This window comes from Medicago sativa, chromosome 3, assembly GCF_051527215.1.
Source record: "Medicago sativa cultivar Bolivia chromosome 3, Bolivia_mono, whole genome shotgun sequence".
NCBI lineage: Eukaryota > Viridiplantae > Streptophyta > Magnoliopsida > Fabales > Fabaceae > Medicago > Medicago sativa.
In genome coordinates, this window is record NC_140751.1 from 29327110 (window position 1) to 29343730 (window position 16621).

At 33.4% G+C, this 16621-nt stretch overlaps 2 protein-coding genes and 1 pseudogene across 2 annotated transcripts; all 3 read left to right on the plus strand.

Moving 5' to 3' along the window:
- The window catches only part of LOC146936980 (putative disease resistance RPP13-like protein 1), a 114509-nt pseudogene that overhangs the window by 47697 nt on the left and 50191 nt on the right, over window positions 1–16621 (plus strand).
- On the plus strand, window positions 1117–2750 carry LOC146936982 (F-box/kelch-repeat protein At3g23880-like). The gene has a single exon (XM_085751512.1). It carries the CDS (start codon window positions 1392–1394, stop codon window positions 2559–2561), a length of 1170 nt encoding a protein of 389 aa, XP_085607638.1. The 5' UTR covers window positions 1117–1391; the 3' UTR covers window positions 2562–2750.
- LOC146936983 (uncharacterized) lies at window positions 14018–15869 on the plus strand. Its single transcript, XM_085757367.1, has 8 exons — window positions 14018–14096; window positions 14284–14341; window positions 14437–14566; window positions 14677–14831; window positions 15016–15136; window positions 15231–15407; window positions 15495–15566; window positions 15669–15869. The coding sequence occupies exons 1-8, from the start codon at window positions 14018–14020 to the stop codon at window positions 15867–15869; spliced, it is 993 nt and encodes a 330-aa protein (XP_085613493.1).

The following is a 16621-nucleotide window of genomic DNA, read 5'->3' on the forward strand; positions in this document are numbered from 1 at the left end:
CAGAGTAACAATAGGAAGTTGTGCCGTTAAATATTTATAGACACTACGAACAGAAAATTGTTTAGAAGTTTCTAAAGTTCGTAGCCATCTATCATTTCTATCAACCTGTAAAGAAACATTATGAAGCAGTAAAATGAGTTCCCCCATCGACTCCTCCTCCCACACTAACAACCTACGCCCTCATCTCCACGCCCCACCCTCTTCTCCCCAACCTAGCTCCCTCATATCAAAAACAGACTCCCCCTTATACACCGTTAAGACATATAGGCTGCTGAACCTGACACTAAACGACACCCCACCACACCAAAACCACTCCTCGTTACTCAACGCATGAACATCACGCCACCATAAAGATGACCCACGACCACCACCACCCAGCAGCCGCCGCCCATCAACCCCATAACACGCTGACAGCATAAACCATAAGGTATCCCTCTCCTCCAACATCCGCCAACACCACTTCCCTAACAAAGCAACGTTAAACTCCCTAATACTTCTTACCCCCGAACCACCAACCTCCTTACTCCAGCAAACAGTTTTCCAATCCACCCAAAATATTTTCCTTTGGTCAACACCACCCCCCCTCCCCCCAAAAAAAAAAAAATTAAAAAGGGATTCAATAGAGGAGACACACCTGACGGAGCCTTAAAAAAGGAAAGAGCATAAACATGCAGAGACGACATGACTGACTTCAGCAAAACCAGACGACCCCCCATTGATAAATGTTTCAACCAACCCGTCAGTCTAGATTTTATACGGTGAATGATCGGTATCCAAAAGGACAAGCATCGAGCATTTTCACCAATAGGCAGCCCCAGATAATCAAAAGGGATATCCCCAACCTTACAATTGAAACTTCTATGTGCATTGCATTTAAAGATTTAGTGTTTCTTTGCTAAATTATAGTACCTTTTAAGACTTGGTCCCTTTGATATATAAAACTTGGCTTCGCCCCTGGATGCATGTGTAAAATAGATTATTCACTAACATAATATACTAATTAAACTCTACATTTATTTTTTTACACAAATTCTACTCTTATTTTTTGATAAAATATATAACAGTGTACATTTATTTATTTTTTTTGGGGGAAAATATAACACTTACTTATATTATTCAAACCAAAGATTATATTATTCAAACCATACTACCACACTTCCGTATGATACTAAAGTCAAACCAAAGAAATAAAGCCCATTAAAAAAAACCAACGAAATAAAAGATTACATCAAGAGAAAAAAAATAATGAAAACATAATTTCATTAGGCTTTTTTTGAGGGATTCATTAGGGTTTCGTAAAAAAAGATGACAGCACAGCGGCAATACATATTATATTTCTGAATCCTTTTTTCAGAGAAAGGAAGTCTACAGCGCCGCACACACATTCAGAAATGGCTTCGTCAAGGAATCCTTTGCCCACCCTAACATCACCGCCACCTTCACTCTCTTTCGGCAGTTCACTACACGCGCCGCTTCTGCCCACCCTTCCATTTGATGTCATTCCAGAAATCCTTTGTTTTCTACCTGTGAAGTTTCTACTCCGATCTCGATGCGTATGCAAATCTTGGAACTCTCTCATATCTGATCCCAAATTTGCCAAGAAGCACTTTTGCATGTCTTCTCGCCATTACTTCATAAGCTACAAAAGGTCCCCAACCAACTACGAGTTCAGGTCTTACCCTCTCGACTCTATTTTCACAAAAAAAACCACTAAACAAGATGTGTTTGAATATTCTCCCAACAATTGTCTTGAAGATCGTCGTGTAATGCGTTTATATCGCTCTGTTGGCTCTTGCAATGGCATCCTTTGTATTGCAGACGCCAATGACGAAGGCTTAATTATATTGTTGAACCCTTCCATTAGAAAATTCAAGGAGTTGCCCCTTCTTGAAACACCACGAAAGATGATTGTTGGCTTTGGCTATGATTCTTTTACGGATAATTACAAGGTGGCTGTTCTTATGCGGTACAAGATGCGTGTCGGGAGTGGTGATTATGTTTACAAAACTGAAGTGAAGATTCATATATTGGGTTCCGATTGTTGGAAAAATATACAAGAGTTTCCTTTTGCAGTTGTCCCAATTGGACAATCTAAATTTGTGAGTGGCACGATTAATTGGTTAACCTCCATTGATCTTGAACGAAAAAGTCCTCGCTTTATTGTTTCTTTTGATTTGGGAAAAGAGTCTTTTCGAAAGATTTTTCCTCCTGATAATGGAGGGGTAGATATCTTCTTAGCCTTGGGTGTGTTGAGGGATTGCTTGTGCCTGACTTCTCGTGATGATACCTACTCTGTAAAGGATGTTTGGGTTATGAAGGAGTATGGAAATAGAGAGTCGTGGACTAAATTGTTCAATATTTCTTACAGAGGAGATCCTAATAATTATAGTCTAGTTGGTGAGCCATTATATATTTTTGAGGATAATCAAGTGCTGCTGAAGTTTCCTGGGTATTTAAAATTGAAGTTGATTGATTTATTGAATGATACTATTACATCTATTGAAGTCTATAACAGCCCACAAATCTACACTGCGAGTTTGATATCACCTTGTTGGATCTAGTGTTATGCCACTTGAACATAAAATTCAATAACAACCTATAATATAGTTTCTGTTTATATTATTATTTTGTACTTGTTTTGATTACCGGTTACTTGGATTAATTAATTAATTAATGGTTGATTGATTTTGCAGCTGGACAAATTGCTATTATTTTAATTTCTATATATTACTTTTTTTTTTGTTATAATTTTTTGTTATCTCATCATGTATTACATTTTATATAGTTCACAATCATGCATTGCGATATTAATATATGGTTTGTCATTTAATTTTTTATTATCCTAATTAGGTAGATGTTTTGCAAGGTTCAATTATTTTTTTCCACATGTTTGAACAACACATAATGAGCTGGGAAAATCAAATTTTATAACGCATGTGGATCAAATTTTAAAGTTGAGAGTCACGTTCGTCATAATGGGTATATAAAAAAGAGTAAACCATCAAATCAATCTCTATCTTTGCATCAAATTTTTAACGTTTTGCAACTTTTTTCAGGATATTATTGTGTTGAAACTCATCTATGCTCCATATTTGCATTCAATTCTATAAGTTCTAACTCTGAATTTTAGTACTTGTTTTTTATTCTGCTCATTTTGTTATTCGTAACTGCATCATGATTATTAATCTGTCACAAAATAGTTCTTAATTTTGGTTCGCAACCCCAATTGCAGCCTCAGTATAAATGTTTTAGAGGCTTTTGCAACGACATTACAACTACAGTTGCAGCCACATTTACCTGCATTTTTCCGTAATCTCTACGATCAGAACTTCAATTTTAAACCATGTTGACACAATTACTTGAGTCTAAAATGTCACTGTTGTTGTAAAAAATTATGCATGAACTATCTTTATAAATAATAATCGATATATAAATATAACAATCAATTAAATATAAATAAAAGAGAGATCAATGAACTTATCTTTTTGAGATTGTTGTTGAAATTGATCACCGACCACACCGCTATGAACATCTTTGACAACCAAGCTAAATCTACTACCGAATCAACTATCAAGATCTGTAGAACGAACAAGCAATGAGATAGTCTGAGACGTGCTGATCGCACTGTCCTTAATGATTTTCCGCGTAATTATACGTTAATCCCCCAAGATTTAACTGACCCTTCTTGGTTTAAAATCAAGGATGCAGAACTTGCAAGAAGAAATATTTGCAGGAAGATGAGAACCCAAAGTTGTGCATAGACTCGTTAAAATTGTTTTCTGTAAGTTCAATATCTGACTCTATGAATAATATGAGGCTTTTGTTTGTTGTCCGTGTATATATAAAATCAGTCCTTGATCATCAGTAAAAAACACTATTAATGCCAATTAAAATTGACGGTTACTGTTCAACCAAGTTAACAAAAATTGAGGAATGCAACGTTATGTTACTGCACGTGCATATCCCTTTTGACTTGGTAAATTCAAGGAATAAAAGATGTGCTACAAGAAATTGTATGGCAAAATATGTTTAGCCTAAGTCCAATACATGATCAAAGGGATTGGACCATGTCTAATAAAATAAGGATAATAATAATAACTTTCTATTAAAAAATATTTTTCTATATTTCTCTTAATTAAAAATATGGGACACAGAATATTTTAAACTTTTGAAATATACTCAAAATTTACAACATGATTATTAATCTGTCACAAAATAGTTCTTAATTTTGGTTTGCAACCCCAATTGCAGCCTCAGTATAAATGTTTTAGAGGCTTTTGCAACGACGTTACAACTACAGTGGCAGCCACATTTACCTGCATTTTTCTGTAATCTCTACTACGATCAGAACATCAATTTTAAACCATGTTGATACAATTACTTGAGTCTAAAATGTCACTATTTCTTTATTTCCAACAATCAAAATGACCAAGACGATAAATATGTGTTACACCTTTAGATTTCATTTAACAATTGATTATGTTATGCTATGAGTTGTTGAACAATGTTGTAATTGATTGTGATTCTGGAAAATGATATATGTACTTACTGGCCATATAGATACTTAGCTAATTTATTATGTACTGATTGAACCAGAAATTTAACAGTTAGTTAATGAGAAATTATAATGTACAATGTTGAAAAATAGTATTGACTATTTTAAGGAAATTGATAGGTAGTTAATGAGGATTGAGGAACCTTACGGTTTTAGTGAGGGAATCCATTGAGCCGTAGTCTCATCCAATTTCCTTTTATTTTTTCTGATAGACATGTAGTCGGAAATTAAGGAACAGTTGCTTGATATTGGAGTCGCCCAGAGACTTTGGGCCAGTTTGTTTTGGATTTTTTTGAAAAAAAATCTATTTTTTTGACTAAAAAATCACTTTTTTAACAGGAGTGCTATATATCACGAATTTTTCATCCGGAAAACATCCCGAGCGTGTAAATGGTTTAATTGGCTGCTGTTTGACTTTCTGACCTTGGCGGAAAACAAGGGTGATTGTTGTTAAAGGGCCAGTTAGAAAATGCCACCTCTTGTCGGGAATACATCGGGAAGGCATTTGTCGGGATACAAAGCATTTTCCCTTTTTTAATTTTTTGTGTGTTTGTTTTAGATTTTTAAAAAACCCATTTTGCTAAAAAAAATCATTTTTAGCCTCAAAATGAAAATCCATTTCAAGTAGCTTTTCCAAAATCTATTTTTTTCTAAATGCAAGGAACTCTAGTGTAAGGGTTTCAAATCTTAAAAAAATGATTTTTATGATAGTAAACAAACAGAAATAGCTTTAGATTTTTTTTAAAAATCTCTAAAAAAAAATTTCTAGATTCTTTTAACTCAAAATCTATTTTTTTTAAAGCTGAAACAAACGCACCCTTTGTTTTTTATTTTATTAGAATCATTTGATTTATGGTTTCATACTTCGTTGAGGTTCCTTGGACTATCTTGTACTAAAAATATTTAGACAAGTGTTCTGAACTACAATTGAAATTTAATAATCGTAATTATCCAATATTAGTTTACGACATTCCCAGTAATAATATAGATAAATGATTTGGGGTGGTATACTTCATCCTCCACAATTTCCACAACCTCCACCGTATTTCGTTCTTCGGAATACACAAGTCCAAAACCGCCAAGCACAGTTCTTTTAACATTCGGTTGCACCGTTCAGTGTTACCAAATCTAAACGAGGTCATCTCGAACATCACATACATCCTTAACCTATATCTCTCGAGTACAAGACAGTTAGGATTAAGTCACTACAACCATCATGACTAAGGTTGCTCAGCGGAATTATCAAACTCCTACAATGTAGTAACATTAAAGAACCCAAGAGCAAAAAAGTAGAGAAACAAAATTGTAGTGGTAACCAATATACAGCCAATCATGCGCTGCAAATTTTTTGAAGAAAAGAAATCTGGAAGATTGAAACCTACATGATTCCAAATGCTTATGGAGAAATTACAATCTCACACACAATGAAGAAATGTTCGTAATTATTATTTAAGACTACATGTTCTAAATAAATTGAATCTACATGTCCATATATTTTCTTCAACCCACTAATAATTTAAAACTAACTATCACCCACGCATCGCACAGGTCTCAGTCTAGTTTAATTAATATACGGATGCCTTAGCTCGCTAGGGTCATAATGGTTTCTTTATAGTGGTTTTCTGGTAATTTACCTAGTATTTGTTTTTTTTTTTACCAACCTAGTCTTTTATTTGACAATCTTTCTAAAAATTGATTGTATTGGTCTTGCATTTGTTCGCCTTATTTTATTAATTCATCACCTATTTTATCAAAAAAAAAAAAAGAAAGAAAAAAGAGTAAGAAACATTTTATTTTGTAAATCAAATACAACTCTAAATTAGCAATATTCTTCTATAAAATCTAAATCTAACGATACATTTATGGATTTAATTAATGTACTCTATTAGTGTACAATTAGTTTGTGCATGCATTTAATAATATATTGACATGTTAATTAAAATATATGAAAATATTATTCAATAATTGAATGTTATGTTCATGATGCATATGGACCACAACTCAAGCAAAGCCATGATGATGATTTTGTTATTCAAATGATGTATATGATGGTAATTTTTAGTTTAATTGATGTACTTCTATCTTGATCCATTATTGTATGAGATGGCATTTTGCGTCTAATTGATGTATTTCTATCTTGAAGAAAGTCAGTTGGTTTCATTTGGTTTCAACATACAACAAAATTAACAAAAATCACAATAAAACAGGTTTCTTGATGTGGAGTTTTCCCATTACTTAATACAACTTTAATTGGTTTAAGGTAACATAACATAACTTTATTCATTGATATGTCATAATATGGAGTTCTACCATTAAATAACATATGCCACAAAAGTCAATACAAAAAACTAGATTACCAACGAAAAAATGGAACATAGCTATTAACAACCTAAACATGGAACTAAGCCATTTAAGAACAATATTTCTCTCAAAAAAATAATAATTTAAGAACAATATTAATGTTCCAAAGCTTGTTCTTCCAAGACGTCTCCATTTTAAGCATCTCTAGATTGAGTTATGCCCATAGATATTGTCACCCGCAAAGCTTGTTCAATCATAACATGTCAAAACATAACAAAATTATTTCATTACATGATCATATTAATCAACAATAGCATATGATAAGACTATCATAATTTGAAAACCTGTCAATATATTTCTTTACACTAACCTTAATCTTCATTTTTGAAAAAATTCGATAGAATAACACTATCATAAATTCAAGACTTTTAAGACTGCACCAGTTCAAAATGACATTCCAACAAAATGAGAGAAAGTGAATAACATGAGCATAACCATATCAGAAGCATAACTATATCAGAAGCACAACTATATCATAGCGATATCAAAAGCATAACTATATCAGAAGCATATCAGAACCATTGTATTGTTGGTCTTACCTACAAATTCAATTTCTTGCTAAATCAGGTTCTTTCTTTAGCTTCCACTTTATGTTAGGCAAGACAGAATCATTGTATTGCTGTAACTTAGTTCTATTTGTTGCCTATCTTTCCGTAAAATAGCCTTTGATGCCTTCCAACATTGTGACCACACCCCTCATCTCTATTAAGCAAAACAGATTCGCATAAAAGTAGAATCAGAGACACAGATAAACTTAGAGATTTGTAATAAATCGAAACAGACACCATGATTTAGAGATAAGCAAAATTTGAAATCGAAAAAAGTATGCAAATACCTATAGAATCGTGTTTCCTTTTCTTCTTCTGGATCGCGTTTCCCTCTTCTTCATAATCGCGGTTTCCTCTTCTTCTAGATCGTTTTACTCTTCTTATGCGTTTACCTCTTCTTCTGCGTTTTCCTCTTCTTCTTCTTATTTTGTGTGTGTTTAAAGTTTCTAGGTTTCTGTATTATCACGTTTCTGGGTTTTAATGTGTTTCTTACTTCGGTGATTTTGTTAACAGAAGTGAAGGCAAATGTTGAACAAATAAGAAAAAGATAAAACTAAAATGTTGCCAAAAATTAAGTTAAGAGACTATTGGTGGGAGCATCCCCTTGTTTGTTTGGGGATTGACTGATTTTTTTTTTTCATTTTGTTTTGGGATATTTTAACTAGAACTTTGTTGTAACCTTGTTTTGTTTCCTTAGGCACGCCTTGTGCTAGGGACCAAAACTTTTTAGTGCTTTACCCTCTGTAATATGGGTCATTTCCGGTTTTTTCCTCTAAAATATTATTTTTAATTTCATCCTTGTAATTTGAAGATTATTTGGTTTTGGACCTTCATGGAAAATTTCACCGCCTATAATTTGAGCAAATTTAGGTTTACTCCCTTGTAATTTGGGTAAATTTCGGTTTACCACCCTGTTGATTTGAGCAAATTTCGGCTTGCTCCCTGCCATATCTTCGATTTTGTGCAGTCAATATTCATGAAGGTTCAAAACCAAAAATCTTCAAATTTCAAGGACGAAATCCAAAAAAATATATTTTACAGGGGGTAAAACTGGAGATTACCTATATTATAAGGGGTTAAAACACTATTAACCCTTGTTGATATATCTCATTTTGACTTGTTAAAAAAAATAAAAATAAAGGGACTATTTATGTAATTTTGCTTAAAATATATAAAAAAATAATGAAAACAAAATTACAATAGGGTTTCTTAAAAAAAATATAATATCCCATTTTGACTGCGGTCAAAACCCTTTTTTCAGAGAAACAGAATCTACATCACCGCACACACATATGAAAATATAGGAAAATTATAGATAGACCACTCTTTTGTGTACACCCCTCTATACACCCCTCCACGTGGCTTGGCTTTTATTAATTTTTTTTCTGTCTTTCTCACATGCTCTCTCTCTCTCTCTCTCTCTCTCTCTCTCTCTCTCTCTCTCTCAAAGAACTCTCTCTCTTTCCAATAACACAAAACAGAGTTCATCCTTTTCTCCATCAACAACCGCCGCAATTCATCCATCTTGATCTCCTTCGACGGCCGCGTCTACTTCCGACAACAGTCACAGTCGGCTCACACTCACACTCACTGTCCCGTCAACAACCGCCATTCATGATACATCTCCTTCCTGTAATCGTCGCCGGCACCGCCGCCTCTCCCATCGCCAACGCCGCCGATTCTCCCGTCATTGGCGCCGATGCACTTCTCTGCCGCCATCAATTTTTGAATAAAGTCAGATCTGAAATTTTGTTCAACAAGGAAAAGAACGAAGATAAAGGAAAAAAACCCTTTTTAGAGATTTCCAGATACAACAATAGAAGCTTGAATCATTGCAAAAACTCAAAAAATAATCGATTCAATAATGTTATAACATTTCAATTTTTATTCTTCTTGTTATTAAAATTTTATCAATGAACGTAACACCACTATTTGCTATTTGATGCTTATTTTGACACTTTTGTTTTTGTTAATTTTTTTCCAGTGTTAGACAGTTTCTGTGGTGGTTGGTTTGAATCAGTAAGATTGTAGAAAAAATATTTGTTTTGATAATTTGTAGTAGTGATTTGTGAAATTGAAATTTGAGATGAACAAGACACAATTTGTGGGAAGAAACAAGGAACTTGAAGGGACAACATAGATGATTTTTGTAGAGTTTACAATCAGCTAGTTTATCACGCCTAAAGACGGACAAGTTCTAATCTATGAAAAAATAATGGTGACGCATTTGTAAAAATGTGGTCATACAAACCATATATTTGGCAAGTTTATCTTTCCCAGGTGTAAATAATATCGTTTTAGGCGAATCGAACGCATGATCTCATTTGATCACTGCACTAAAATCATTTCCAACCATAAATAACCTGTTTTACAATCTGCAAGTTTATCACGCCTAAGGACGGACAAGTTCTAATTTATGAAAAAATAGTGGTCACGCATGTGTAAAAATGTGGTCTTACAGACCATATATTTGGCTATTTAAATTTCCCAGATGTAATTAATTTCGTTTTAGGCGAATCGAACGCATAATCTCATTTGATCACTGCACTAAAAGCATTTCCAACCATAAATAACCTATTTTACAATCGGCAAGTTTATCACGCCTAAGGACGGACAAGTTCTAATTTATGAAACAATAGTGGTCACGCATGTGTAAAAATGTGGTTATACAGACCATATATTCGGCTAGTTATCTTTCCCAGGAGTAAATAATATCGTTTTAGGCAAAATATATATATGCGAAGATTTCCCCAATTTCCAACGAAGACAACCACCGCAACGACCGTCGTCCACCATTAAACATGTAATAAAATGCTGTTGAAGGTCCTACGTCTTTTCCACATTCAGGTACTCCATCTCACACACTAATTTCTTCGGATTCGATCTTCAAAAATGATGGTTCTATTTTGCAGATTTGGTATCTTATATGCTAATGAATATGAACAATTTGACTAGAGTAAAATTCTTGAACAATTAACTTTCCAGAATCTTTTGGTTTTTATTCCTCCCAATCCATTTTTTAGAAATTTGTGAAACCACAATGTAAAACCAAGAGACATTGTGGTTGATGAAATTACTCAAACGTCAGTCACTCGTGTTTGTTCACCTTTTCCGTCTTTGTTTTTGTCTTCATCGGCTTTGAAAACATTCTCCTTTGCCGTCTTTGTTTTTGACATCAGTGACAGTTATGGAGTTCCGATTGACATTTAAGGAGGTTATTTTCCGGTAGGGTGGCTGGATCCGCGGCGAAGCTCAAGACACGGTACTTAAAACCTTGGTCGATCAGTCATTCAATCCTTCTCTCTTGATTGAGACAGGGTTGAACAAAAGTGAAAAAAAGATTGTTTTGTTTTGGGTTTGATGTTGAAAATCTTGTTGCTGGTTATCTGTTTGTGTTTTGGGAGGACAGAGGAGACAAGGAGAGAGGCGAGAATGAAATGAAGAAGAAGCATCGCTGGCGTCGTCGCTGGAAATAGAAGTGAAAAAGGACGTTATAGTCACTGAAAACGGAAGAGGAAAAAGACGGCGTCGGAAACGGAATAGGAAGAGGCGGGGAACGACGTCGTCGCCGGAAACATCGCCGGAAACAGAAACGTGGTGGGCGGCGACACTGGTTGTTTGGATCTGTACAAATCATAAAGCCAAATAAAGAATGGGTGATAAAGAAAGGGTGAAGGAAGAGAGGAGAAATGTGTGTGGGTCCCACTTGCCACTTGTTGCATTTTTGTGTGGGTGTGTAGGGGTGGATGCCACATGGGGGTGTACACCAATCACTACTCGAAAATATATATGTAAAATATATGAAAATATATGTGACAAAACATATGAAAATAATTATACACTAATTGACGTGACAAAACATATGAAAATAATTATGTGTAAAATATATGAAAATACCATTCAATAATTGACGTGACAAAACATCATCGAATGTATGTGTAAAAATACTAACGTAATATACTAATTAAACTCTACATTTGTATATTTTACACAAATTTTAAACTTATTTTTCCATAAAAGAATATAACAGTACATTTATTTATTTATTTTGGTGAAAATATCACACTTATTTATATAATTTTTTTTGAGGGATCACACATATTTATATTGATCCGCATGATAGTAAAATCCATCCAAAGAAATAAAGGCCATTAAATGAAAAACGAAAGAAATTAAAGATCACAAGAAAATAAAAAATAGAAAAAAATAATGAAAACATAATTTCATTAGGGTTAAAACAGAGCCGCACAATTATATTTATAAAGTAGAACATTGACCCGTGCGCCGCACGGGTCTTATAAGCTGAAAGTTATAATATATAATTTCAATAATAACAATTAACTGATTCACCATTTGAGCCGAATGTTTGGATAATATTGTCTTACTAATACGATATAATAATATCAGAAAGCTTTGAGATACTAAAAACAACATGGATTACAATAATATCATACTCTCACATTTCGAAATACTTCGTAGACTACGTTAAACGTCTCATCTGTATCTTCATTGTCTTTGTTAGTAATTATTATCTTTAGTCCTTATCTCGACGTAACTCTGGAAACAACCGCATATAACTGTCCATGCGAAAATACAGGCATTGGTAGGTATACACCAATGTGTCCGAGTGATTGCCCTTGCCTTTTGTTGATAGTCATCGCAAATGACACCGCAATAGGAAATTGCCTTCTTTGAAACTTAAAAGGAATTCGGACGTCTGAAGGTGATAGAGATAATCAAGGTATATATATTTTGTCTCCAACATTACCCCTCCCTCAAGCACAAATTTTTCCATCCTCGTTATAATCAATCTGGTTCCGTTACACAACCCATAATGTTGATCTAAATTCTTTAATAGCATTACTGGCACGCCAACCTTTAACCTTAACTTGTGATTAGGAAGGCCTAAAGCAACAATTGTGTTTAGGAATTCTGGTGTATGGACGTCCTCGATTGCATCGCCACTATTGTTTTTTGAAATGATTGAATCATAACTCAAATAGATCTTCTCTTCTCCTGGAATCATATCCAACATGTGTTCGTTGATTTTCTCAACAATTGATTTTTTGTGGTCAATATAGCTATATTTTGGAAGTAATTTATGTCATCCATATTTTCCAAAAGCTTTGGATAATTGCTGTCAACTATATACGCAAGAGGGTCGCCTGAGCTAGGGATGAGCAAATCCGGAGGGATGATAACTGTTTTATCAAGTTCATTGTCTTCACCAATTCTACCGTCACATATTCCCAAAACCCATTCTGAAAATAACCTTCTTTGATCATTGTCCGCATCTGATGCACCATTTAGCAACCTCATGTTTTTTTGTTAAAGTAAGGAGTTCAATATAATTCCAAAGGTTTGATGAATTAAGTGTAGCATGTACAACATCCTGTTTGTTACCTTTCGGTATAAACGACAAAATTTGTCTAAAGTCACCACCAAATATATACCACTACCTTCCCTCCAAATGGAATTGTCTTATTTTTCGCGTCCACCTCCTTCATTTATGTCTCTGAAGGTTCTATCAACGGCCTCAAAGCAAAATCAATGCATCATTGATGCTTCAAAACTATTGATTTTCCAATACACGAAGTGCAGTGAATGCAATACTCCAATATCCAACAAAAGGGAGTTAAGATTCTCTCCATTTAAATTTTTCTCCATTTCTACTATTTGGAGAGATATAGACACATAAATTCTTGAAAATAATTAATGACAGTGAGACTTATTTAATGATATGACCCACCACCCATTTGATGTGTTTATATCTCTCCAAATAGTAGAAATGGAAAAAAAAAATTAAATAGAGAGGATCTTAACTCAACAAAAGGGGAGGAGGTATATTAAGAGACGTGCAATACTACCAAGTGAATGTTTGAATTAATAACGAAGGCTTTGGTAAACCAAACGCATTCTGAATAATAAAGCATTGTGAAAATACATTTCATTATATATTAGTAATAAGTAAAATATTGTCAAAAAAAAAAAATAAGTAAAATATATAAATGTGCATAAAATGTCAGTTCCAATCACCTAATAATTAGCTAATAGTTGAACACATCACCTAATATTTAGATTGCAGTTAACCGCACTTTTTTTTTGTTAAAATCAAATTAAAAACTAAATAAGTTAATATCAGAAAATAATATAGAAGCATGATACGTGATTTTCAGTTTTTTAAAATGTAACCAATGACGTGCTAAAATAATGCTAATTCTTTCTTTCATAAAAAAAAAAATAATGCTAATTCTTCCTTCAAAAAAATAATAATGCTAATTCAATTATGCCTAATTTGATACGCAATCAGAAACTATGTTGGCGTCAAATCCCCACTAATTTCCAGATATTCTGTTGAATAATTCGATTATTTTAGATGATGACCGAAACAAATTTTATATGAAGCAAAGGGCAAAAAGAGTAAAAAAAACATAATTGAATTTCCTTAAAAAAAAAAACATAATTGAATTGAATAGTCATATGAAATTTCAATATATGATGTGCCCATAAAAAGCCTAAATATGAAGCAAAATATCTGTCATGTAGTTGAAACATGTTTCAGGCTGATCCAGTATTGATAATACATTATGCAACTTATCATCTTGTAATATTTAGAGTTCATCGTTTTGAAAGTTTAGTTGTTAAGGATTGATAATTATTTCTGTTCCAGTAATGAACCTTGTTTAATAATTCGTTTAATCAATAATCTTTATTGGCAATACTTCAAATTGGTTTATATGTGAAGACAGTTGCGAGAAACATAACTTTATTATAGCAAACAATTAAAATAGTGAATTGGATTATAACATGTAACAAAAGTCAATTCATTGCTAATTTTGGATGATGATTGTCCAGTTGTTAAGGAATATCTTTCCAAGTAAGGATCTATATTTTGTTCATATAAAAAATGATTGGCAATTAATCATCGCTGCAAGTTGTTTCTACGTTTATATTTTGTTTGTGAATGATCAGGATTGATGGTGCTGATGTTGAGGTTACACAGGGGGTAAGCCAAGTTTCCGGAACAGTGATCGTTCCATTAGCTGAAGATATGCTTCAGTCAAGAATGATGACTATTGAGGACTTGATTGAATCGTCTGACGTATAATACTCAATCTTCTAATTTATTTTGTTGTATTCCACCATGTATAAATTGTTAACATGTTTATTTGATCTGTATAATTCATTTCATGTTTTATTGTTTATGGACAGCAATGTGTGGTAATTGTACTTGCCTCAATAATTGGTATTGAAGCAGAATATAGCTGGTATTATGACGCATGTACTAAATGTGCTGGTACGATCAAAATAATTGCTGGAAGAATGTTTTGCCCAAGGTGTAAGCAGAGCAGGAATGCTGTTCCGAGGTAAGTATTTGCGCTTTGGGTTAAGGTCGCCAAACAAAATAATTGTTTTAAAGGTTTTGTGAAGTTTCAAGTTTGTTATTTATGTATCTTATATGCGTTTTAGGATTAGAAACCCATGTTTGTTTATAGTTGTTTTTGACATCCCTTTAGGATATTGAATGAATTTTTTTCAAACATTTGTAAGGTTCAAATTACATGTGCAAGTTATGGACAATACCGGTTCCACCAGTTTCATTCTTTTTGATCGGAACGTGTCAAACTATGTTGGGAAAAGTGTGCAGGATTTGATTGATGCACAAGGACAGGTAATAGACCCAATTTCAATGACTGATTCACATATTTTTTGGGTTCATATCTGTTTTTCATGTTACTGAAGATATAGTGTTTTTCATGTTTCAGGGCAACAATGATAAAGGATACCCGTCAGATCTTGAAGTCTTGGTTGGAAAAAAAATGTTGTTCAAGGTGGAAGTCACAGAAGGAAATTTGCATCACTGCTGGCGTAATTATGGTGTGAAGAGGACATCAGATGATTCTGATTTAATAAGCCAGTTTGTTAAGCGTCATAATCTGAAGGTATTCTTTCTTTAGATTAAAAGGACATATCCCTGTTAATTGATTTATTATTAAACCTGTATTTCTCATTATATTGTTGAAGTGCAGATAACCTTTGATGAGGATGAAGATTGCGGTGATGATCTTGCATTAACCCAGGCTGCTGTTGTGTCCGAAAATGTATACACTCTTAACCCATGTCGTGTCATCTATGTTGGTCTTTCATTACTAGACAGTACCGATTAGATTATTAATGAAACGCTTAATGTTTTGAATAAACAGGTTAAGATGATTGAAGGAGGTGACTCAAGCAAGACTGTGCTGGACCAGAAAGATAGTGAGAAAACCCCATGTAGCAAGTCTGGAGAAAAAAGATCTGCTGATGCAGATGTATCTTCAGAGTTGGGAATTGATGGTCTTGGAGAAACGTCAATCAACAAACCACATAAGCTCAAAAGTGTTAAGATTGAGAAAACAGCTTGATATATGAATTTGGGAGTTTAACTGATTAAGTTCTGTTTAATTGAATCCATATTTTGTCTTGATTCTGGATCAATTTAGTTTATTTAGTTTTTTTATGCTCATTTCCCTGAATGCCAGACTCATTATCTTCGAGTATTTCAAGTACTGCTGCCATATATGGCCTTTTATCTTTATGTTTGTTGAATTTGGTTTGTCATGGATCTATTAAAGTGGTTGGTTTAAATTATATATCTTGCATTGTTAATTTCATTTAGCTTTTGTTTATGTTTTAAGGAAATTTTAAAGCACTTTGGTTTTTAATGAGTGATGCAATGACACACAACTTATATGTCGTCAATATACTGTTATTGCTTCCAAAATTGACAACTTCTCAAAAAAATGGAATCCCAGCTGAGTGATCCTAGCAAATAATCCTTTATAAATCAAAAAAGATACATCGTTAGTGTAGTTTGTGTTTAATCAAAATTCTCAATGGTAATTAATTGCCAAGTTGCTGAAAAACCATCAAAGTATACATGGTTAGTGTATAGTTTGTATTTCTGTTGTATATCTGTTGAGTGATTGATAAACTCCCAAAAATTTATTGAGTCAACCATTGCAAAAAAATAGGAAATGAGTTACTTTGATATGCTTGCTGTTGTAAATCAGTTTTGGTAGGCCAAATAAATAGGAAACAAAATCTGATATTATTTTTCAAAAGAAATTGACGTGGGGAATGAAATGATGACCATGTTTTATGGAAGATTTTTTTT

What these genes read in the sequence shown, in the direction of transcription:
- LOC146936982 (XM_085751512.1), top strand. Translation starts at nt 1,392, where the DNA reads ATGGCTTCGTCAAGGAATCCTTTGCCCACCCTAACATCACCGCCACCT.
- LOC146936983 (XM_085757367.1), top strand. Translation starts at nt 14,018, where the DNA reads ATGTTTCAGGCTGATCCAGTATTGATAATACATTATGCAACTTATCAT. An exon ending in TAGAGTTCATCGTTTTGAAA is followed by an intron (nt 14,097 to 14,283) that starts GTTTAGTTGTTA and finishes ATGTAACAAAAG; the next exon opens with TCAATTCATTGCTAATTTTG. An exon ending in TTAAGCGTCATAATCTGAAG is followed by an intron (nt 15,408 to 15,494) that starts GTATTCTTTCTT and finishes GTTGAAGTGCAG; the next exon opens with ATAACCTTTGATGAGGATGA.